The sequence below is a fragment of the Aplidium turbinatum genome, chromosome 17 (assembly GCF_918807975.1).
Source record: "Aplidium turbinatum chromosome 17, kaAplTurb1.1, whole genome shotgun sequence".
Lineage (NCBI taxonomy): Eukaryota > Metazoa > Chordata > Ascidiacea > Aplousobranchia > Polyclinidae > Aplidium > Aplidium turbinatum.
In genome coordinates this window covers 19930652-19956226 of record NC_137488.1, presented here as the reverse complement: position 1 = coordinate 19956226, position 25575 = coordinate 19930652, and the positions used below count along the sequence as shown (strand labels likewise).

The following is a 25575-nucleotide window of genomic DNA, read 5'->3' as shown; positions in this document are numbered from 1 at the left end:
TAGAAGTTTTAGCAAAAAATATGAAGAAAACTTCATGCAGTATAAAAAAAATTGAGTATAGAACAATATTTCTATGCACAAACAACGCGTTATTTATATGCTGCATCATGATAAATACCGAACTGAAAGTTTATTTTATCAGACAAAACCTGTTGTCAGCTTATTTTGTGCTGAAAACGGTGACCTTGAAAAAGTACAGAAGTAGAACTGCTTTTATGCTTTTATAAAGTAACAAACGTCTAATTATAAGAGACACAAATTTGAGTTGGACAGCATGCATTGAACACCGACAAAAAAAACTGTTCAATATCAACGGCTGCTACAAAACTGTTCAATGTCAATATCAACGGTTTGAGAGATCAAAAACCACTGCTAACTTAAAAGTGGAGAACGTTTTAGAATAATAGTTGCAATCTGTAGTCAGATGGCGGAATCCTGGAACAGGTTTGGAACAGTTAGAAGACTTATTAATTATTACAAATATCAAAGCTCTGCAATTGACTTTGATTTATTGTTCTGGCAATATGCTAGAAGCAAGGTTTTCTAAATGCTCTATTGCCGTTAAATATAGTCGGCAGCAATGGCCGAGTGGTTAGCGCGTTGGGCTCGCAGTCGAGAGCCTGCATGTTCGACTCCAGCCACCCGCACTTGCTGTTGTTTCTCTAAGCAAGAAACTTTACGATAATTGCCTCTACCCAGTGATCGATTTTGAGTAATGGGTACTAGTACCAAACTTAAGTCATAAGTAGAGTAAACAACCGGAAACTGACATTGCCGTCGGCTGCAGCGTGGGTCAGGTGTACGTCGGAAGGCGTACACCGATGCATAGCGCTCAAGTCCGCTTTCCCGCAATGCAGGATAAAGATAAACAAACAAACAAACAAAATGTGTTGTTCTCTTCCTATGTCTTTATATGCCTGTCAACTATGATGTAACTATCTTTTATCGAGCAGTAATCGCTTACGCGTTGGATACAATGCTTGTTACAGAAGGTTGTTTCATCTGCAGAGACGAATAGAGGATGCATCACTACCTCTGCGTTTGTTGATAACAATACCACAACTTTTCAAGCTCTCATTTGTAAAAAAATATTTCAGTTTGTAACCCGATGTCAGCTCCCTTCCAATGGATTAATGAACTAATGCGAACAGACTGTTATTATCAATCTTTGTATTTGGTACATTACGACAGCTCTTCGGAGTTCAGTATTTGCTTTGTTTTTACTTTTTATGTTTGATTGTAATATGGACCATGTTGAGTCTTCTTCTTCTTTCGTTTGAGACTAGATCAAATTTCAGGGCAGGTGATGTATGATGCTGATGCACATGCAAATAACATAATTCAGAGTCTGCAGCGCTTTCAAATTGTAACAACTTCCGCAATAAGAACAATACTGAAGCAGAGTTACACAAAAAGTTAGCACTAAAACAGCGTTTAGCTGGTAGCTTACACCTTTTATTAAAATGATCAATCATCGGACACATTTACAAAACGCAAGCTGACAAAATAAACAATTTGATTTGACACCTGTTTCATTCAAGGCAACTTTAAACAGAATCTAAGTTTCACTACGTAACTACTACTCCAACCAAGATATGATTTTGGCGATTTCAATTAATCTACAGTGGCAGAGAAACATCTTCCAGCCAAAAAAAAGCAATCAAAAAGTCGTTATTGAAAAGTTAACTTTAAAAAAATATAAATATTCTAAGAGAAGCATTTTTACAATACAACAGGCAAGGAAACTAAGAGAAGCATTTTTACAATACAACAGGTAAGGAAAACGATATGAAACAAACTAGCAGCATGCTTAATAATTCAAACGTTTTCGGCTAGAGTCTATGCCTTCATCGGGAAATTAACATCACTTATCAGAAGAAAACGAAAACGATTGTGAATGCTATAAACTAACTATGAGAAATATCAGATTCACATGCTAACCAGCTGTGAGTAACAAATTTAGAAACAGACGCAGAATTTGCCACAACCATTCAGTTATTAAACATTCACCTGAATATAATCATAAGATAAATGTAGCATTAAGACAAACGAGCGGTAACAATATTAAAAAACTCATCCGGACTCTCTCCTCATCTTGCTGCAACAAAGCCTGATCTGCATCCCAAAGCATCAGGGTCGACCAGTTGTTTGCAATGACTCCTTCATTTCTTTCTGTCGTTTGCATCTGCAATTTTGAAATTTCCTTCTGTCAGGGAATCCTTCGCAATGAATCCCATCTTTTCTTTGGTATTCTTTTTCTCTTTTTTCTTTTCACTGCCTTATTTCAAACTCGCTTTGTCAAATTGTTCCCATCCATTCGTTCAAGATGTCCAACCCATTTCAGACGATGACTTATGCGGACGACAATACAAAACATTATAGGGGGAATAGATTTTTCCAGAAACATTTGAATTTATTTAAGAAAGTTTTTTTTTGTGTTGTTTGAATAATGTTATTTAAAATCAAAACGAGCCGGTTTTTCTGACTCATGTTGGAATAGCTCAAATTTGGGTAGTCTATATGTAAATTTTATATCGGTGTGTAAAAGCTGAACTTTAGTAGCCTAGCACGCGCTGTGTTTGTGAATGCAAATGCCTAGTGTAGCAGCCACGTTAAACTGAAAGTGACACTTCAACTCAAGATAAAATAAGACAAAAACATAAAGAAATTAACACGAACTATACAACAAGTTAGCCTATACACATGCATTCCGCAATCAAATGTAGCAAAAAAAAATCACAACCATAGCAGCAAAAATAAAATTAATATTTGAGCATCAAATATTTAACTTTATCTTCTTTCGTAACAGACATTTCGATTACAGTTCGAGATACAAAGCAAAGTCAGGGTAGCCTCTTTCAGTGGTGGTAGTGGTACGCTAAGTATTCTGTGTTAGAGTGTGGAAACTCATGATTGTCATGTTCAGCAGTATGGACACTGTGGTAGGTGAGCGGCATTCAGCAGTGGAGTAAACCTGGACAAAGGGTTGCCGTGCGCTAAGTGTCGCTGCTTACACCGTCAGACTCCTCAATAATGCGATGAAAGTTGTTATTTTTTGTGGATTGATTGACGTTAGTTAGTGTATTCGTTGGATCTTTGATGTCGTATTCTTGTTACTTGGTGCCTTACACAAAAACACAAAAATCTACTCTTACACCAGAAACCTTGTTCGCAGTTGCTGGGGGCCCAGGTGCTTCTTCTAAAATATGTCATCTGCAAATCGAAAAACATTTGAAGTCAATAAGAAGTTGCAATATTTTATTGCAACAACCAACGAAGTGAGCCGAACAAGTATCGGAGAAACATTTCATGAATACTTAACGGGCCTCGGCTTGACGATGACCGAAATCATGCTACTGATTCTTGAAGAAAAAAAAAATGTTAAGTGTGTACAGGAGTGGATCTTTTTATTTATCTCAGTAGCGCCCAAGAAGAAAAATCAAATTTTCAGATTTAAAAAAAAAAGTGTAGCACAACCAACACAGAAGATTTAGCTGTAGCCTACAACTTGTTGCAAATTTGCAACAATGGGCTATAAAAGTTCAATTCAAAGTATTCTGTTTATTTTTCCACAATAATCATTGTACTCTCTCAAAGTCATGTAGGCCTACTTCTCAAAATATCTTTATTGCATATATGCAGCATCAGGCGCTATGGATATTCATTCACAATTTTTTCTTGATCAAAGTACACTTTTTTTTGCTACGAAATAGTTTCTATATGAAATAGCAGCGCAAACAGCTAGCGAACTAATGGGAACTCGTTTTGTCGCTTCTACTTTTTCCCAGACCGTTACTATGTTATAACAAGTACTATTGTTCGCTATGATGGTAGGCATTAAAATATGAAACTGTATCTAAGTAATGATATAAATTATGGTGCAATATCTTCGTCATGTTTCACGTTATTCTTTCAATAGACTATAAACATTTTAATATAACTTCACAGATGCAGATACAAACGATCTGTTTTAGCGTGATGCTGTAGGTTCACTGTTGTAGTAGCGGTTTGTACTAGCTTCGGAACATAGTTCCCATAGTCATGTGATATGATTGATAAGTGGTGTTGGAGTAAGAATGCGGTTTTTTTGTAAGTTTCTTTTCTTTGGCTTTAGTCTGCTGTCTTGATTGCTGGCCACAGCATCAGGCTGAAACAGGTCGTTTGTATCTACACTTTAAAGTAAACAACGATAACAAGCTGCTGAAAGCGAAACTCAATCTACTGCGTTTTAATATAACAAAAACAAACAGAAGTTGTAAACAAAGAATCTTACGAACCTCAAATACAGTTTTTTGGAATTTCACACTTTTTGTGTATTTCCAACATAGCTTCTTCATTCTTCATACGAAGCTTTGGCATGGCGGCTTCCAACTGGAATAGGAAGCGCTTTCGTTCTGCATCTTGCTCACCAGTCCAAGCTATGGAATGGTTTGTCTGTGAACAATGAAGTCAATGTTGTCATTGCATTTCCATGATGCCGAACGATAAAATGTTAGAAATTATAAATAATTAAAAGGAAATCAGTTAACACAATACAGCGTACGATCGGATCCAGCAAGTAGCATCAGAGGGTGATTTCAACAAATACAATGATGTTTGGATCCTCCGAGAGTCGAACCAGCGCCGCTTGATCTTGCGGCTTCTTCGTTTACGAAGCCACGCGCTAACCAGTGGTAGCACATCACACCATTGGTTATGATTTAAATAACATCGATGAGCCTCAAGCAACCATTTCAATTTGCAGGCGGTGTGAATATTATGTTCTGTAGTATTACAATGTGCAGACGATAGTCCAGTTATTGCATTGCGAATTGCAGATAAACACAACAGACAATTGGAAATAAAATAACTTTACCTTTCACTCGTAGTTCTGACTACAGATTGCAGTCAGCTATTAAGTTTAAAAGGCATTTTCCCATGAAAAATAAGTTATTTTACAACATGTTTTAACCTACTCCATTAAAATAGATGGTTTAATGTTGCAATATGTCAGCAATGTGTTATTCTACATGATTTCTCGACACTATATAGAACAGATAAGAATTTATATTCTCCTTACCGCCATTGCTCTATTGATCACTAAACACGTGTTCTTGAGGTCAGTATCTTTATCATTTTGCTGATGCTGTTTCAAATATTCCTTCATCCCAGGAAGCAGAATGAATATCAACTTTGAACTAGATTGGATCATGTCAATGTAGACCTTGAAACGTAACAATCAACCTTAGTTTATAATTGTCTGACAAGACAGTATTGGCTCGTTACATTTCCCAAGACAAATACTTAAAAACTACGTAAGTCACATTTTGTGGAATTTTTAACAAATTTTTAACAAATTTAAAAACAAACATTTAACAAATTTAACAAAAATTTAACAAACATTTAACAAATTTAAAAGAACTTTAACTTGCTTTATCTCAAAATTCGTAGGCTACTTTGGACTTAAGCAGTTTTTCAAGTCAGGTCTATTGATGCCTATTGATCGCAAGGTGAAGGTATAATCAATATCTAACCTTATACAATTGAGACAAGCTATTCCCATCTTTGATGAACTCGGTGGTGAGAAAGATGACGATTCTATGGCTTCTGTCCATGGAATCCTTCAAAAAATCAACTGTACCTGCAACAGAAGAATCGTGAACTTGTCTGACTGGCAGGTTAGAAAAATAATTTGGGCCCGGTACCAATCAGATCCTCCGGTCCCCAAGTAAAACACTTCAAGAAAAACACACTATGTTCAAAAACATGCGGTGGCTTCTTAATTTCCTGTGCTTCTTGGAAAGATTATGGAGCCCTAAATTCATCAGCACCTCCTGGACTCCCCTGTCAACACTATTGCTGATGTGTGTATTAATTAAAAGAAATAGAAGCATTTTTCCTTGAAACAACAGATTTCGAAACTCCAAAGGATTCCTGAATTGACATGTGACAACAGTTAATGACCGCTTTAACTCAGCAAAGTATCTGCAAATTACGGTTACGAAGTATGTGATAGTTTTTAAGTTCTGTCACTGTTCTGTATTGTCGATATATCTACATGTGGAGGGGAATAATAACAACTCAACTGTAATTCAAGGTTTAAAAAAATTGTTTCTTTTTGACATCGTGAGTTGACATCTGTTTGATGTTTATTTTTCATTTCTCATCAACCGCAATGGCTTTAAAAATATTTATCATGAAATGGACGATGGTGGCTGGTGGTATTGACAGTGGCAAAACACGCTGAAGTTACTTTGTTTTATTTTTCTAATTTTACTGCAAAAACACGTCCTCTAAGTTAGTTTGAATGGTCTTCTTACTGGTGTTGGTGTAGTGTTGATGTCCATCAAGCACGTTATAGCCTTTTTTTTCCAAAATTTTTCTGATTGTTTTGACAGCAGAGCTCACATCTTCTTTGACAAATTTGTTGTGGTCCGAACAAAAGTTATAGAGCAAGTAAGCACCAAAGTCTTTGTCGTCTACACAAAAATAACAGTTTTAATTAAATAGTTTTTCAAGGTCTATGAAAAACAGAGATGCAAATTTTATCGCTTTTTATCAGTTCAAGTTCGCAAAATATTTGCACGGTAGAGCTCAAGTTTGAGTTTCTTCTTTCCTTGTTTTCTTTTTGCAAGATTGTGTTTGATAAGTTTTTAGTAATTTCAACTTTGTGTTCAGAAAACGGTGACACAATTACGAACTGAAACTGATAAAATATTCTATTTCAGTTTTCACAGGTACGGACCCAAACAACTGCTTTACCTGGTCCAGATCTTTACCAGATCGGGTACGGAGCTGACCAGGTCTTTATCAGATCTGGACCAGATAACGTAGCTGTCTTGGGAAATAACATGTTTCCGTTTTGTTGGTACCCAGAAAGCAAAATCTGTACGGTAAACAAGCACCCAGAAAGCAATGTAAAAAATGTCTGATTTTGCTGCCAGGGTATGATGGACTGTGATGAACAAACTAAAATTACAAAAATATTTTTTCACGTTGTGCTTCTCAGCAAAATAATACAATCTTTACTTTAACATGGAGCAGGTCGTAATATAATATTGTAGACAAGTTTATAGGAAACATAGTCGGCCCCGTTGGCTCAGTGGTTACGCGCCCGGCTCAAGATCATGCGGCGCTGGTTCGACTCTCGGGGTGTGCGCTTGAGCAACGCATTCTAAGGACTGCTCTCCATACAGCGGCACCCAGTGAATGGAATAACTCCCCAGCAACAACACTTCAACAATCGGAAAACTTCACTCTGTCAATCTCGATAACCGGCCCTGCGTCAAGTGCCTCTACAAGTATGAGAAACTACTAGGAATAACCTATCAGAGGCTTTGTCAGTCCGATGATGAAACTTACCTAAACATAACGTCAATGTGAAGTTGTTTCCGGTTTTGTAAACAGCATGGTTATATGCAAATGTTATATTTGCAATCAGTTATACCCTAAGTGTGATGATATACCATAGCAGTTACTCAGTTAGTGCAATATTGTACCTGGATCATATTTTCCAAAATAAATTTTGTAGAGAACTTTTAAATAGATCAAATTGTAGATGATGAAAATCATCAGAATCAAGATGATCAATAGAGCTCCACAACAAATTGCAACGATAGCTGCTGTTGACATCAAACCAGGTACAACTTCTCTTTTTAGTTCCACAGTTCGATTCACTGTTACGCTGTTCACAATGTTGGTTGATGCACTGATGATATATTCACCAAAATCAGATTCGCTGATGTTCCTGCAGAGAAGAATTTTTTTTTAATTTTACTGATATAGAGCACACGCAATGTAAAAGTCACTTGTTTACTGCAATCAACTTAATGCAAGTTATTTATTTTTGCAATCGTTTGCTGAAACAGCAGTTTGTTGCATACGCTATTTGATTCACGAATCACAAGCCAAAAGTAGAAGCAATGTTGTTTTGTTTTGTAAAAAGACGGAAGCAAAGTACAAAATGATCAAGAAATGCATGAAATTGAATGCAGCTTGTTTGCTAATACTTCTAATGACTTCAGAATAGTAATACTACCCGTCGTGCAAAGGTAAATAAATACATGACTGTTACGTTTTGGATACCTTATTGTGAGGCGCACTGGAACTATTGCATGAGGTCTTTGCTTGTCAATATCAGCCGGATTATAGAGGAGACAACCTTTTCCCAAAGTGCTGTAACAAAGCTGCATTGTAGAGTCTTAACTAGAAAGTATGACGTGCAAGAATATTTGATGGAGTTCAATATCAGATCAAGTATTGTCTCGGCAGTTACTAGTAGAATCTGTGCAAACTGGCTAAATCCTACCACTGGTAGCCACGTCTTTTAGAAAGCAACAACTTAACTGTAAGAATATCGTACTTAAACATTATTCGTTCATTTAATGTCTTTACAAAAAACATTTTAAAACATTTTTACAATTACAAATTTATGCAAATTGTAAGTAATTGTCTATCACGAAGGCAACAAGAAGTACGACTTTCTATGCGCACTCTAAACATTTTGGCTGCGGAACCACTTTGAAAATTTTATTCAACTTTAATATGCTGCAGATGACTAAGGGTCGGATGCACCAAACGTGGTTAAATTAACCACCGGTTAACTTTAACCGGTGGTTAGCTGACCGCCCGTTAACTTAACCGCCGGTTAAAGTTACCACCGAATGCACCAACCGCAGGTTAGGTAACCGCGCGAACAGTTGGAATTTGCTGAGTCATCAGCAGCAGTCAACCAGAAAACAGTTTGTTATTGTGTTCTTAGAAGCATTACGTGTTTTGTTAATATCATTTTAAAGTTTACACAGTCACTTTTATCAAATACAAGAAAGCATGGCAGCAAGTCGTTACGTTTGATACCGTAGGCTATGTTCTTACATTTAACACGATGTAGTAGCTTTAACAATAGGCTACTTCATTTGCACAGCAGTCCTAAGGCGTTCACTTCTCTTGTCTACAGCTTCACATTAGTCTAACTGATAATTGCATACAGCTTGTACGGTGACAGAAAAATAGCCTTTTCTGTTTCTGAATAGTTCGGCTTGCTCTCCACCAGGAGAAACAATTGGAACATGAGTTCCATCAATGCATCCGACCACATTGGGAAAGCCTGCAACTTGGAAAAAATCTTGCTTTACACCCATCAGCTGTTCACCACTCGGAAATATCATGAAGCTGGATTTACGTTTGACAATTGCTCTAGACACTCTGTGAACAATCCGACATGCAGATGACTGTTCAACCCCCACTAAGTCGCCATCTGTCCTTTGAAAATTACCAGTTGCGTAAAAGCGGAACGTAGTGATTAATTGCAGAATAGGAGGAACAAACTTGTTTCGTTTGGATGCAAACTTTAAATCGCATTCAGTAAGGTGTGAAATACTCAGTGTACATTCCTTGCTGACTCTAAATCGTTCAAAAAACTCAGTTGCATCAAATTCTTCCATGGGATTTGACCGATCCCGTATAACACGTCGTATGATGGTTGTAACGTCATTAACTTTTGCTATGTCAGCAACATCAAGAACATGAAGAGCATTCATGATTAACTTCAGAGCGTAGGCTACCGGTAATTTTAACTTTGTATGTAGCTGTAATGCAACAACATTATAGTACTAAAGCAATGCAAAATACAGGTCTTTAAACACTCACAAACAGGGAGGTAGGGCCAGCCAAGATCTTGTCCATAATATACAAAACCTTCATATTAGCATTGTTTATAATGGTTTTATAAATATATAGCATTGTATATAAAGGGGCCAAAAAATGAATTGGCACGGCCTGGAAAATCCTGTCAATGTTCCTGCTCACAAACTCAGTACCGTAGATCCTAACTACTGTACTAAAGTTTTACCCTATTAATCTAACACACCACATCGAATAGCAAAATAACATAGGATTGCCTGATTTCTTATTGTTGCGCTACGACAAAAGCTTGCAATTTCAAAGAAAGACAATCGATGGCACACCCGACTTGGTAAGTTGTTATTTTTGGTAAACTTTACTTTAACCATCAGTACTGTAGGCCTACAATGTACATAGGCTATTTGACAAAGTGAAAAGTGGTTAAGATAAACTTGCCAAGTACTGCCTTCCCTATGCTATCAAAACAGCTAAGAAACAAACGCTTTCATTAAGTTAACCAATGGTTAACCCACATCGTCTGTTGGGTTAACTTTTCGGTTAAGTCAGCCAAGTTAACCTGCGGTTAACTCATTGTCAGCGTTGGTGCATATCACATTTTGGTTAAATGAAAGTTAACCGATTGGTTAACTTAACCAGCAGTTAACCACGTTTGGTGCATCCGACCCTAAGTGTTTCTTTATTATTTAGTTTGTCATAGCCACGCCGTGTGTGCACCATCTTACCCCTTTGAAGTACATTAGTGAGCCCCTATTCTTAGTGATGGCGCGTCAAAATAAGACAAGTAAACGTTTACGGCCGCATACTCTTTCAATGTGGGAAAAAGTTCACATTCATCATTTACCAAAGGGTAAGTAAATAACTCTTAGATTTTCTAAAAAAAAATAGCTAATCTGCCGAGAATGCAGTAGCAGATCTGGAAAAAGTTAGGAAGAGTTACAGCATAGCAAAATTTATGAGATAAATGGGTAATGTAAAACTTAATTTGCGTAGAAGGAAAGAATGAAAGAAATTGCGGAGGCTCACCTCCCAGAATATTTTGACAAGTAAAATTTTGCTTTGGTCACTTTTTGGGCATGTTTAGTCGTAATCATGCTCTTTTTTTATCATGATGCACACTTTGTATGTAACCAAAGTCATCAAATTAACGTTGGATTTGGGTAAAAGTTTTGGTTTAGAATTTAAGTTAGCCAACCACTTTAAAAAACAATCATTCATGACCACAGAAAGACTTCAATGGTTCAGTTCCTGAATGCTTGTATGGTGTAGTAGGCCTTTCAGCAGGCTGCAACTTCAAAAATCTGTCTGAGGCGTCTCCACAATCACCAACAGCATTTTCACGGCACATTTAACTTCATAACTTATCTCGATTAACACAGAAATTTATCAATTTAATTGTTAATTAACTAAGCTATTGGAGTGAGGAGTGTTTATTTCAGAATATTCTACATCACTTCGTTAGTTTTTAGGCCATAAAAACCGTTTTACTTCTTCATTCCACTGATGAAACTACGCATGCCCAAAAGTCACTGGTTATAGGTGAATAAAATGCGATTGAGCGAACGAGAAAATTTGGCAAAATAAAAAAAATTACTTATGATATACTATCGATAGATGTAAAATTACAAGCCGAAAAACGCAGCACAAACTAAATATGAGTGGGCCCCTTGACGGAGGTGGGCTCCCAACCGAGGTTTTGGGAAGCAATAAATACGGCCTTGTATGATTTAAGCTATTTAGGCCAATATTTAAGTAATATATTAGTGGGCCTCTAAGCAGCCGTGCCCCCTTCGATCGGGGGGTACGGGGAGCGGTTAACACGGCCCCAGTCGTACTTACTCCATTGCACATTCTTATTAAAATTCATTATACAAAGTAAAATTTCAACTTGGCACTTACAAAGTACAGTGTCGGTGCTCGTTGCGCTTCTCTTCAGTGCCGCAGAAAGTTCGCACTTCTTCACCTTTCTTTGAATAAACATAAACTTAATAATTGATATATTTAAAAAAAAAAATTGTAGGTAAAACATATTTATTGCTCTGTATACTGAAGGAGATGACTGTTGCATCATACATTAAAACGATTTAAACTAAAGTTGCATCGGGAGAAAAAAAACTTTATATTTTTTAAATTCGTTGCGCACAGGCCTAATAGACGTCAAGAATTGTAAATTGTCTGTGAATATGTTAGTTGAAGCAATCCATTATTATTATTATTATTATTATTATAATTATTATTATTATCGATGTTGATTGGTTATCAACAATATTTTTAGAATTGTTTGGAAGGCCGAACTGCAGGAGGGTCATAATTTTCTATCGCTTGTACAATGTTATGTACAACGCATTGCCAAATAACTAGGAACATTATGAGTGCAACAATGGCCAACTAGCTTGCTTGACATCCTTCGTCAATAAAGTATCCTTTGAGGCAAGGATCCTTTTTTTACAGCTCCATGTGTCAATGTGATTAATTGCTGTACACAGCCTTGTGCTGGAAATGATGCAAAATGCAACAAGCCGCTTATGCTTGTTTACTTTTTAACTCAAACACAAAAATACCAGATGTAGCTTTACCAGTTATAATACTATAGTCTAAATCTTGAGCTTCATGTTTAAAACAGTTTTATTAAATAATTACTTTTGATTTAAAAAATATGAACAGTAATCCACTAGTTTTCACCTTTTGCCAAAAAAATCTAATGTCTAGTTCACGGACTTGGCCTTCCCCGAAATTTCCTAAACATTCAAACACAGCGTCTTCATTTTCGTTTCTATGTAAATCGTCTACCGAGCAGGTGAAGGTATGTTTTGTAAAGGTGACAGAATCTAAAAAAATATGTGCATTGATGTATCCCAGACAGCAAATCATTTGATTACAATAAAACAAGGTCTGCAGACGTTGATTCAATGTAAAAAAGGATTGATTTGCAGGCTAAATTATCTTGCCATTACTTGGCAAAATTTTTATCAAGACGCCATTTATTTCATAAAAATACAAAAACAGGTTAAAAGTAACAAAACCACAATATACTTACAATGAACACAGATTTCATAGAAGGATGTGTATCGCGTCATTCCATTGTACGTCACAGAACATGTGTATACACCAGCTTGCTCAAATGAAACATTTGGAATTACCATCTGAAGCGTTTGTATAACTTGTTAGTGTTTTCTACTGTTCTGCTTCTGATAGTGCAACTTAAAAGCACAAGTTCATTTCAGCGTTTGCTGTATCATCTCCAGTATTCATGCTGTACTACCACTGCTTTTTCTGAAAAATTTAATTCACACCCAAAGGTGTTTTACTTGGTGATGAGTAATAAAATGATTTTGATGTCTCCGTTTTAGCTTCTCGTTGTTGGGAACACTGCAGATTTAAATTTTATTAGGATCCATGTGAGAGGATGCCACCAAAGGAATAAAATCATCAAATAAAAACAATCAGGTTTGATAATTAAATAAAATTTATTTGTAGAGCTTTCGCAAGACCTTCATCAGTCCTCTTATTCAAATAGAATGTAAAGTGGCCTTCAATTGGAGTAATAGTAGGCCTACTGATGAGGCAGTTTTTACGGCGGCGAAAGCTCTACAAATATATTTTATTTAGATATCAAATCTGATTGTTTTTATTTACTTACTTTGTAATTTTTAAATGTTCATGTGGTAGTAACTCCAAAAAAAATGCGTAAGTGAGTAAATAAGTGGTAAAATTTTTCTTTATAATTGGTTTGTCGACCATACTAGAAAAAAAATCGTTTTCTATGAAAACCATTCCTTGCTCTTCATTGGGTGACGGCTTGAATTTTATTTGTACATTAGATTGAAACTGATAACACACTAAAAATTATAAAAATTTCTACCTGGTTTTGAAGTGAAACGCTGACATTTTCTGGTAAAGAATCGGAACAGTTCCGCTCCCATTTGTAGGTAAAAAAAGGAAGATGTGCTAATGGGACAGCTCCTGGTGACAAAGCTGCAAAACAGATGTCAATAAAGTTGGCGTACTTTGCTTCATTAAAGCTATGAATATAACTGATAACCGTAGAATAGTATTCATGTCTGTTTAACAAACAGCTCAAAAATTGCTGTGATCATGGGCTCTATCCAAGGGTTGGGGAGGGTGAGGAGGTGATCACCCCCCACTTATTGGAGTGGTTGGAAAGACTAAGACGAGTTGAAAGTTGTTGTTGAAATGACTATGACGATTCTAGCCCACTGTCCAAAAATCACTCCTTCCCCCCCGAATTCTAAAAGTGGATAGAGCCCCTGCCTGTGCTACTTGTATTAGCCTACGTATGGTAGTCTACTTATTTTTGTTTACCTTCATACAAAATCAACCTTTAGATAATATCATTAAACGTTGTGTAAAATTTTGCGAGAAATGCACAATAGAAAAAGAAACAAAACTATTTTTTTACAATCAAAATTATGATAAAACATTTTAACTCTTTGCGCCTAGCATTACTTTGTTATGCGCAATTATTTTTTTTGCATTGTTTTAAAAAATACTTTTCACTAAGCTCCCAGCAAAATATTTATCTATTCATTGATGTTAATGCGTGTAATCCGTGTATGCGTTGCGTGTAGCTAGACAGGAAATATCAAAGTTGTTGAGGCCAAAAACTTGAAATTTAAAAAAAATATTTTCTTGGAACTTGTATCGGTAGCCAAAATTTAGCTTTTCGTTTTTTTATTCAAACTACGGAAAAAACGCTGGGCACAAAAGATCTAAAGCAACGCAGTGAACCTTACAGATGCACGGAAATTGTTCTCTACTTTTGAGGGGTACAGGTATGAAACTCAAAGTGCGATTTGTATAACTTTGGCAAGTTTGTTGCTGAAACTCGATCAGGTCCAAGGTGAAGTCTATGGTCCAGCATTTACTTGAGTTTATTTCCTAAACATAACAGCATGGTGAAGAGAGTTTCTAATACTGTACAATTGTACATTATAATCACACATCTTTTAAAACAATCTCGTCATATGGTAGAAATAAATAACATGGTTTAGGGCAACAAAATTCCAAAGAGAAAATTAAGGTTGCCCAAGCCTTGATAAGAATATTCCTAAAACATATTTTGGACGCTTTGTAAACGTTAAATAACCGACTTGAGTTATTATTGGGCTTGCGTAGCCACGTTATCATGTTGACAGCTCACTGGTGCCAACAACACCCCAAACTTATTAACCCCACCCACCTACTTCACTACTTGATATAATACTTATAATAGTGTAATACTTAATAGTTTAAAATACTTAAACAATCTAGGTTAAATTCTATCTTTTTAATTCATACAATTTAGGTAGAGAGGTAACTTTTTTAAACTATAAAGAGACATAACCCAGCAACAACACTACATTTAACATTATAAAAACAAAAAACAAAACAATAAGCGAACGTTTTCGGCTAGTCATACAGCCCTTTTCAAGCCCTACTGCATAACATCTTTTTAATTATATTCTAATTACAGTGATGCAAATGAACCTGAGCTGCGAACATCTCGTTTACAAAAGAAAAAGTTTATACGAGTCAAAGATGGTTATATCATTATGTGCATCTTATTTGTCAGATGATCAATTTGGAAATGTATTTCTTCTTAGGTTATATCTGTTATAAATCTATCTTCAATATTTTACTATAAACAATTAGGCCTTCCAAACATCTGAAAACAAAATGGTCAGCGACCTTTCAACCACTGTAGCTTCACACGAAGCGAAAATTACATGACTTTTAAAACTTTTTCTATCATTTGAAAGAAAATGCCTACCAAGGCATTACTTGTTAGTGACTGCTAAACCTAAATGACCATTTTGAATAATTTAAATTACTGTAGTAATTATTTGATTTTCAAAACGACTTACGAGAAAGTACATCTTTAAACTAGTGGAAGGTTGCACTTGAGGCTCTGGGTAAAACACGGTGCTAAAGTCCGTAAGATCTTCCTCATTTGTTATTGTACTGTTGAGAAGTAATGTTCCGTTCGAGAGTCGGATTTGACATAAAAACTAAAGTAAAAAGTGGCATGTTATTCAACAATTGATGCATATATGAGCAAGCTCAGTCAAATGATTGGGATCTACTTGCCAGCCTGTGAAAACCTTACGAAATATATTGCAATGCGACATCCACAGGACTTTGATACATCTGGAGTTTGATGTGTTTGGGACGGCGGCACGGCAAGTCACATGTTCAATATTCTGTCATGTTATGCTGCTGACTTATACTGTATGTTATGTTTTCTGAACAAGAGACTCATAGCGATGCTGTTATATCTAATACGCAATATCTAAATATAGCCATACACCGCATAACATCAAATCCATTTATAAGGCATGACGGTGTCCCATTGTCAAGGGAGTATCTATAGGATAGGATAGGATTGCCTTGAAGATGCTTATTTGTATGTTTTAAGAAACATAAGTAAAGCAACAACTCCAGGCAGGCTATACCTGACTATACGAAGCATTGCGTATTTTACTGAAGTAGCCTACGACGTTTCAGCGCCAGACACTTAAGGCGCAAGATTGACCATTAGGCGAAGTAATGGATTGGATATGACAAATATATTCATAGGCAAAGCTGTGCTAAAACCTTGGAAGCTACTCACCTCTTTCGTATTGACTCCAGGATTGTAATAACCATAATCAAAGTTGTCGTATACATAATCATTATTATCTTCAAATACAGCGCAAGTCAAACTAAAAGGCCAGCCCACGTAGGCTTGCTTATCTGAGGCTGGCATGTCAACAATTTCGCACTGACGCTCTGCGAAAACAACAAAACATAATGAAATGCAAAAACCTAGCAAGGATTTTTGAAGCCAAAAAATATTTATAAAATTTTAACATCTTTTGCTCCATTGTAAAATTTTTTGTTTTTGTTTTATTTTATATCGTTTCGTTGTAAATTCGAAATGAAATGACTTGCCAGTTAAGATTACAAGTGATAGCAATAAAATACATACACGTAGCTCAACATTGTTTCGATATGAAAACTGCATATCTACTTTTGGTCATTCCAGTGAATTAAATTTTCACAGCTAAGAAAACCAAGCGTGGCCTGGTGCAACAAACGACAAAATATTCTCATAATATTATGTTTCAAGTATTGTAGTTTGAAACTTTGGAGTATTTGGTTTCGACGCAAATTCTCCAGTTTTGATTTTGTTTCGAAATATTTTTTGTGAACAGTCATGTTTAGGCTAAAAACTGTTTTAAACAGCCAGAAAATTAGATTGATTGGTTAAATATTTATCCTTGGACTGAGAAAGCTTCTTTGAGAGCTTAATCCTGGCAGATTCGCATACTTTTGTAGAGGTTTTGAATCACTGACGCAGGCCCGGTCACCAAGATTTACAAAGTAAAGTTTTCGATTGTTGAAGTGTTGTTGCCGGGGAAATATTCCACCCATTAGATGCCTCTGAATGGAGAGCAATCCTAAAGGTGCGTTGCTCAAGCGCACACGCTCGAGCACTCCGAGAGTCGAACCAGCGCCGCTTGATCTTGAAGCTTCCAAGTTCCAAAAGTCACGCATTAACCAACTGAGCTATTGGAAGGGATGGTTTGCATCAATTGTCAAGTAATAAACCTTGTTGTTGTAATGTAACCGATGTTTACCGAAATGTAACCGATGTTTACCGAAATGTAACCGATGTTTACCGAAATGTAACCGAAATTAAACCGATGCTTTTATTTTGTCCAACACGTATTGAGATGGAATATCGAAAAAACTAACCGAAAATAAATAGTAATCTAAAATAGTTCTTACCTTCAATTAGAATCTGAGGAGAAACGTGTGCAAGGAAACTGAAGGCGAAGAGATATCGCAAAAGAAAAAACATCTTTCATTAAAACAGCGAGAAGCAAACGCTGGAACATGAAGATAAATAACGATAATGTGAATAGGCTACCTTGTCTATAACAAAAACTTTTATTTCTATAAATTCATTTCCTCTTTACCTTTTGCAACCATCGTCAGTTCAATTCTACACCATTCAATGCTAATTACGATTCGTACACAGACGAGGTCGACTTCCAACATCCAGTCAAGCATGAGGAGAAAAAAATCGACTCAATTGCTAAAGTTTTTCTATCATCTGCGTTAGTGGTTCAAAGCCTCTACAAGAATGCGAAACTTCCAAGATTCAGCTCTCAAAGAAGCTTTGCCAGTCCGAGGATGAAGATCGAATCAATCAATCTGCTGGGACAACCAAAAACACCTACTTACCGACGAGGCAAATAATTTGACATGAAGTAAAGCATTCGTATAATGTGTACAAAGTACAGTGAAACCAATGCTTGCATTTTAATCATCACTCTGATAGTCATCTTGCAAGCAATTTTCTGTTGTTTTAAAAAGATTACAGCATATGCCAGTATGCTTACACTGCTTACAAGGCTATCCTATATTACAGAGACATTTTTTTTTTGAAGGAAAAGTTGTCTCTCAAGTTTTAGATGAATGTCTAGATATCACTACCAAGCACTGGTAGGGGGAGAAAAGGTAATTTGATGCATTTTAACATATTTGCCTGTTAACTGAAAATTACGTGACGCAAACTATTGATTTTAGGCTGAAATGAAGGTCTGATTCCTTACACACTTTTTAAAAACATTTTCACTTACAAGTTACCTTCCACGGAAGGTAATTTTTAACTTTTGACATCCGAAGTCTAATCTTAAACTCTCTTGGGATATCGAAGATATTAATCCCCGCTGTTAGTTTCATTTCTTCTGCCTGACTTTCATGCTCAGCAGATCTAACAAACGCTCGTGAATTGAAAGAGTCTTTCTGCAAGTCTTTTATACAGTAGTATTCAGTTATGCAACGTACCATGACCGGGAAGTTCCTCGTTCTATTTACATCATCGCCTTATTGGTGTGCTGTTGTACAACTCAACTTCTTCCAGACTTTCGGTACAAAAATACCCATCCCCGCAAGATATTTGTACCTAATGCAACCACTTTTTTACGTAGATTTAATGTATGGAGGCGTTATATGTATATAAAAAGAACGCAGTTTAGCTGGGTTAAATGCTTTGATTGTTTCGATTTACTGGTTCAATGAACTAGAAACCAGCTAATTTTCTTAAATTATTTTGGAAGTTCCCTACTGAAAATAACATAATATAAACGTTTAAAGCCGTGACCAACAATAAAAACATAAACCAATCTGAGACGAAATTTCCAGGGTCAGTTTTGCTGCTATATCTGGTTACGTACTTTTCCGTTACAACTGTCTCTGCTTAAACCCGGTGCAAAATATAACAAATAGCAATTGCTGCATTTCAAGTTATCTTATGCAGAAGATAAGCAACAAATAAAGAAATTATTGCAATATCAAATAATAACAATCTTAAGAAAAACTGTAAGCTATCAAAAGTTGCTGAGCACGTTGGACTCCATGAAATCGCATGATTTAACAGATTCAAGACTTATAAGCCCATACTCCCATATGCACGCACAGCAACAAAAACACAATGAACAGCGATGCAAGGTTTTTCAAACAATAGTTTTGAAGCATCAGCACTTTGTCTCGCGTTTCTCAACAGTAACATTATATTTGATTCCTATTGTACGTGCACTGGCAAACAAGTTTTGTGCTGATGAAGTCATTTCGTCACAGCTTGCATTGTGATGTCACTTCTCTGGCTAGGATGTAGAATACATCCAATAAACTCAGCTTATCATGAAACTCTCCTATTACCAAAACTGATCTAAAGCAAACGAAATCAAGGAAGACCAGTACAAACATTCATGCGAATAGTTTATCTCTCACAAAGTACAGCTCAAAAAAACTGCAACAGTTTGGCTGAAAAATCGCCAGTTATGGAAACTTCTGAAAGACGCCATTTTGCACATAACTGGTGTAAAAAACGTTATTATAATTGCTTTGTAATGAACAATCGTTCTGTCGTATCCAGGCTTAGACGCGGTGATTGAAGATTTAGATTAAGTGGACCAGAAGGCAAGGAAGCCAATCTTCGTGACCACCTTCAAGCATGCCTTTAAGTGTCTTACCAAAGAACAAAATGCCGCATGCTCTTGAGCGGTGTCGAACCGGCGCCCTTTCGTACGTCGTTCCATGGCTCTCACCACTCGGCAATGCAGACGACAATCGGTTATGTAAGATAACTGAATCAAGAGCATGCATCGACTACTAGAGCATTTTAGAAACAAAACATCTTTTGAAGATTTTTTATGGAAATAACATCTTGTAACGTCTTTGTCTAAACGGCCGCTGTCCCCAAACTTTACATCTCGAGAAGTTGCCTGGCACACCTCAAGCCTTACCACACTTCCAAAAGTTGGTTTTCACCAATAAACAAAACAAATTAGTGGCATGCTACCATAATTTAATAGTTTCAATTATTACAATAACATGCCTACCCTACTGTCTGAATGGAAGTGTGGTAAGCGTAACTGTATATATACATAACGTATGTAAGAATACTGTTTAACGTAAAGTCAACATTTAAGTTTTCCTAAATGATAATTGTCTTGGATAGTAAAAACAAAACCTGGCTGCTTCTTTAACCGCTTCTCGTGTAGCCCAGGAAGTGTAAACAACTTGTTTAGCGAAAGCACAGACTTTCAGCCCCACATACTTTAACGAAAACAACACCACTAAAAGTTTTTAAGCAATAAACTGGAGACAGAAATTTATCCTGCAGAGGCAGTACGAGGTTTGTACAGCGAGCACACGACCAGGGCAGTTGAGAGTATCGATTTTCAGGCTCCAATTCAAGACAATTTGAAAAACGCACACACACAACACACGCCCTGATAACTCAGTTGGTTAGTGCGTGACTTCTGGAATAAAGACACTTCAAGATCAAGTGGCGCTGGTTCGACTCTCGGAGCATGCGCTTGAGCAACGCACGTTAAAGGCTGCTCTCCATTCAGCGGCATCTAATGGATGGAATAATTCCCCGGCAACAAGACTTCAACACTTGGAAACTTCACTCTGTCACTCTCGGTGACCGGGCAGCGAAATTTTTTTTCCCACAAGATTTCTGTCTCATTTACATATTTTGGTAAAAGTTTGTATTAAAACCGTGTGAATGCAACATGTTCTCGTTGGCACAATTGGTTCAGTGGTTTCATCCTCTGCCTAGTGTTCGTAAGAACGAGGGTTCGACGCTCGTCGAAGTCAAACTTTTGTTTTTCTTTAAATTGATTTATGCGGTGCACAAGAGCTTTTCAAAACAAGTAGGGTAAGGGAAAGCTTATATTTTATTATCATTGCACAATTTCATTGGCAAATAGTTATTTCGCAATCTGAATCAACCAATCTCTCAAAACACTTTCGGAAAATCTTACTTTTAGAGTGACTAGAATCAATGAGACAGAAAGCTCGTGGGAAAAAAATTTTCGCGACCGGGCCTGCATCAGTGATTTAAAGTCTCTACAAGTATGCAAAACTGCCAGGATTAAGCTCTGCAAAAAGCTTTCCCAGTCTGAGGATAAAGATTCAATCAATCAATCAATACGCAACAAATACGAGGTGGTTTTTCCAAGCTCCCAGCCCCTTGTAAAGGTTAGGAGCACCTGAAATTATCCAAGACTCGGGTCCAAGGCGCCGGGACACCTCCCGCCCTTCCCTTGTCCACGCCACTGCACAAGACAATCGCATAAATTTAAACAAGGCCTTTGAATTAAAATCGACTCAACTCATTTTCAGTAGATCCATATTTACTTGAAAAGGGCTAACATGTGTATGGCCGAAAACGTTCGTAGTTTATAGTTTATGTTCAGTTTAATATATTATGTTTATAGATCCATATTTATAAAACAAAACAAAGTTTATATGATTTGGAAATTCTACTAATTTGTTGCTTTTTTTGTACTTTTTTGGACTCACAAGACTCATCACGTGACTTAACTGGCACTCATTCAAGTCAACATAACTACTTTCCATGGATAACGTCGCCGCGCTGGCCGAGCAAAGGAAGGATTTTGTTTTGGTGCTTAAAATAAAAGACTAAGAATTAATAAGCCAAAATTTGTTAGAAACAAGTAAGCTGTCGTTGAAGAAAGAAACTTTTGGGAGAGACCTAAGCAACTGTTAGGGGACAAACCTTTTAATATTTGAAATAAAAAGTTGTTTTTACATATTTCTACTGCGTGCAGCCAAAAGTTTATAAATCGTCATTCAACATACAACACAGTGTCGTTAAAAAGTTGTAATTGGATTTGCTCAATTTTTTTTTCGCAAGAGGCAAGACAATTATTTGCAGGGGACGATTGCTCTCCCAAGCCCCACCGGTGGCTACGTTCCTGCTCGTGTACTACATACATGAGATTTGCAGTGCAGCCTATTGGATGTTGTAAGTGTAAATAAATCATGATTGTGATCATTATTGTATCCGGATACAATCCTGTGCGTACTTTACTCAAGTATGTGAAACAAATTGCACTTCCTACAATTGTAGGCTACTGCCATTAAAAATTTTGAATGATTAAAACCCTCTCATGAGCAATTAGACACTGGTAATTCCTAACGAACAGTGCTGAAACGGAAGAGAAATATGAGCCTTAGCTATTGCAGCACAAGTATAAACCAAATGAACCATATCCTGTTTTTCCACCTTTTGTGCAAACGCGTCATTAGAAATTCCAGGTTTTAAAATAGACCGAATATTCAATAACACGAATGGGTCACGGTTGACAGCTACAAAAAACATCTAAAACTACAAGCTACCCCACAACAGATTCCGTCATTTTAACATTGATTCAACGTCTGCAGACGTTGGCGGATTTGGCTGTCTCACTAGTAATTTACTTCACAAACTCGGTATTTCAGCAGATTTATTTATTTCTTTACCTTCCTAGCCTGGGATGTAGGTTGTGTAACTCTCAGGTGTGTATGTCTGGGCAAGACTGGATAGTTCGACACCGTTCCAAGGCACGCGGCTTTGTCTCCACAAGATACTGAAGTACCAGAGCAATAGAAACAATGGAATACATGTCCCTTTGCTGCTTTCACTTGTCTGTTTTGTTGCTTCTGTGGCCGCAGTGTAAGCTCGATCGACGTTGTCATAATAAGCGTCAAATAAAACATTATTATTATTGGCCTTGTAAAATTTTAGTACCAACAGAATTCGAAGCCTTCTTCTTCTTCGTTTGAACCTTCTTCGCCACTTCAGGGGTCGAGGGGCTCTGTCTTTTACCACCCTTGGGCAGTGGGGCGACGCGGTCTAGATGTTTGGGCAAGTGTCGAGCAGCCATTGAACTAATTCGTCATCCAGTTCATGCAAACTCGAAGCCTTATCATCGACGGTTTATGAAGCGACTGTGGAAGCGCTTGAGGTAGTTGCTCAAATCGAACAAGAGCAGCATTGAGAAAGTAGTCACCCAGTCTTGACAAGAAGTACTTAACCCTCTCCTCGTCTAGCCGAGACATGACCTTGTTTTACTAATTGGCTAGTAAATATCTTTGACGTCAAGGCAGTTAGTAGGAAAACATCAAATTTGCCGTTTTTTTTTGGCAAAAAGGTTTCTCATTTGTTACAATATAATTGTAAACAATAAAAAACGTGACTTTTGGTTGCCTATCGATCAAAAGGGGCCAGAAAGGCCATTTTAGGCTGGTCGTAACTTTTTTATTAGATGCTTTGATGCCAAATGCAATTCTGTGTTAGTTAAAAATCATCTTATTTTTCCTACCATAAGCTGAGCTGATTAGCTGAAGTGAAGGAAACATTACCGCCACTAGTTCTGAAGGTTAAAACAATGATGATCAACTTACCACTCTGTCTTCTGCTGGTGCGAATAATATCCACTTGCTGAATTCACAATATCTTCAAGGTCATAAATACAATGAAAATAACTGCAACGATTTAGCAAATGGTCGAAAGTCACGGTTGATTGGTTACTGCAAATAAGCCGTGATCGAGTGCCTCGTTTTAATTTATTTCTGTTATTTGCAGTTTAATTGTTTGGTTAGTATTTGAGGCTTTCTTGAAATATTGTGAGATATTTTCATGCTTTTCCGTGTATACTTGAAAATTTGTATTTTTCTCTGACACTGAAAAAGATAAAGGGCGAAAACACTTTGATTGAAGGAAATAAACTATGCTTTTCTGCAAAAACTACATGGACTAAAACTTTATTAACTGTTTCTTTGAGTTCAGCACAACTACCAAACCAAGCCATTCCAAGTCTGGAGAACATGAATTTTTCTGTGGTACTGCTCGCAACACTCGGCAGAAATGCCTGATTGGGGAAATTGTTTCAACTTCTCCAAACCAATGCAGTTCAATTGAGTCAAATCATGATGACAAAGAGTTGTCGTTTACGTCGTGTTAACTTCCAGTGATGTAATAACGATGTATGTTGTTTGCTAAATACTGTGCATTATCACGAGTTAATTTGGCAGAGTGAAAACAATTCTCTTCTAACTATCTTGTGGGTGACAAATTGCGTAGGCGTTTTCTAAATCAGCTCAGCTGCCGAGTGTTCAACGCAGGCGGAACTAATGTTGGTAGATCAGGGTTCGATTCCAGGTCGGGTCGTACAAAATACTTCAAAAACGGTTCTGATGTTTTTCTTTGTTGCTTCAAGCTGTGAAGATAATCAGGAATGATACTGTGTTTATGACGTGTTCATGACGTAAATATGATGTAGGTTGAAAATGTAGAATTGCATGAAGACTATAACAATTGTAGAGCGACCGTAAACAAGTAATACCATTCTTACGCAATCACTGATTTAACCACAAAATCAGTACGATTAATTTAGAGTTAAAATGAATATTGCAGTTGTTGAATATCTTTAAACTATATCCGAACCAGCAGATATGTTCTTTTTACATTATTTCAACGTCCATAGAAGTTGAATCAGACAGATTTTGTCAGCTGAGATGAGATGCTCGAATCCTTTTTGCTAATGCTTCCTTTGCTCAACTAGATTTTTATTTAAAGAACCATTTAAAGAATTTATTATTTATTTATAACCTGAACAGAACTTACAGAGATATCAATTGTTGCATCAAGATATCAATTGTTGCATCAACACTTGACAAATGTTGTGTCACATGTGATCGGTTTGTTTGAATGTCCAGTTCTTAGCGCAATCCAATATTTTCTATACCAATAACTTAGTTTTGTAAGAAAATCTACAAAATTCACTGAGTAGTTTAGAAGATAAGTAAGTCAAGTCCATTTATTTTGTTTTAACAGCGCCATGTATTAACAAACAAGCAGAGCGAATGTAGTTGTCCAAACAATGCATTATACAACTGTTGATTAGATTATGGCGCAATAGCTTTATATTGATCTTGCACGTTTTCTTTTCAAGTTTCAGTTACATTTCGGAAAGGTTTCATCCTACTTTGATGTAGAATCCCTGAATTTTCCAAATTTTTGAATTTATAGGACTGTATTTATCTCAAATGGTCCAGTCGCCAAACTAAGTGGCCGCCTATTGTTCGATTCTAAAAAGCTATGAATAAAATTTAGCACACCGCATTTCGGCACATTATCAAAAAACTATCTTTCACAGCAGTGCGCTAAAGAGCAAGCGGCAAATGTTTTAAGTCTATTTCCAGCAACGTTTTTTTGCGAGCTGACTTGTGAATTGGGAGGTCGGTTTAACCCGAGCAATTTGAACGCATATGACTTAATAGCGACTTGACATAACTCAATTAAACTTTGACACACCAGGGAAAATTTATCCTGGAATACATAACCAATAAAAGTTTGTATTGTGTGCTGACAGGTTGTTAAAAGTAGACATTGATTTGAAGCTTCATAATGTAGATTTTAACGACCTGTGTTAGCCTTTTCAACTCAGTCAATTGCATTTATTTGAAGGTTGGTCATATATTCCATTTTGACTCGTGAAATGGAACCTCAATGACTGCTTAATTTAACCGTCACAATATTTTGTATTTGAGATTAAGCATGTTTTCACAATCTAAAAATTGGCTTATCATATACACTTCATGGCAACT

General features: G+C 36.6%; 1 protein-coding gene across 2 annotated transcripts; it reads right to left on the bottom strand.

The window, feature by feature from the left end:
• Positions 1 to 1428: 1428 nt before the first annotated feature.
• On the bottom strand, positions 1429 to 23398 carry LOC145786912 (uncharacterized). Of its 2 annotated transcripts, XM_082598653.1 has the most exons (16): positions 23371 to 23398; positions 17389 to 17489; positions 16229 to 16386; positions 15483 to 15626; positions 14373 to 14517; positions 13481 to 13593; positions 12656 to 12761; positions 12301 to 12446; positions 11518 to 11585; positions 8065 to 8154; positions 7479 to 7726; positions 6300 to 6458; positions 5514 to 5620; positions 5060 to 5203; positions 4278 to 4434; positions 1429 to 3213 (listed from the first exon to the last, which is right to left on the bottom strand). In XM_082598653.1, exons 2-15 carry the CDS (start codon positions 17459 to 17461, stop codon positions 4279 to 4281), a joined length of 1857 nt encoding a protein of 618 aa, XP_082454779.1. In that variant the 5' UTR covers positions 17462 to 17489; positions 23371 to 23398; the 3' UTR covers positions 1429 to 3213; position 4278. The 2 variants fall into 2 exon arrangements, with proteins under 2 accessions (XP_082454779.1, XP_082454778.1); XM_082598652.1 differs by lacking the exon at positions 23371 to 23398 and having other exon boundaries at positions 17389 to 17591.
• Between the last annotated feature and the right edge of the window lie 2177 nt (positions 23399 to 25575).

Excerpts from the sequence above, each read along its gene's own strand:
- LOC145786912 (XM_082598653.1), bottom strand. The coding sequence starts at position 17,461 with ATGTTTTTTCTTTTGCGATATCTCTTCGCCTTCAGTTTCCTTGCACAC. Across the intron at positions 15,627-16,228 it reads CTGGAGTCAATACGAAAGAG|TTTTTATGTCAAATCCGACT; the intron begins GTGAGTAGCTTC and ends TTTTTACTTTAG. Across the intron at positions 5,204-5,513 it reads GCTTGTCTCAATTGTATAAG|GTCTACATTGACATGATCCA; the intron begins GTTAGATATTGA and ends TTACGTTTCAAG.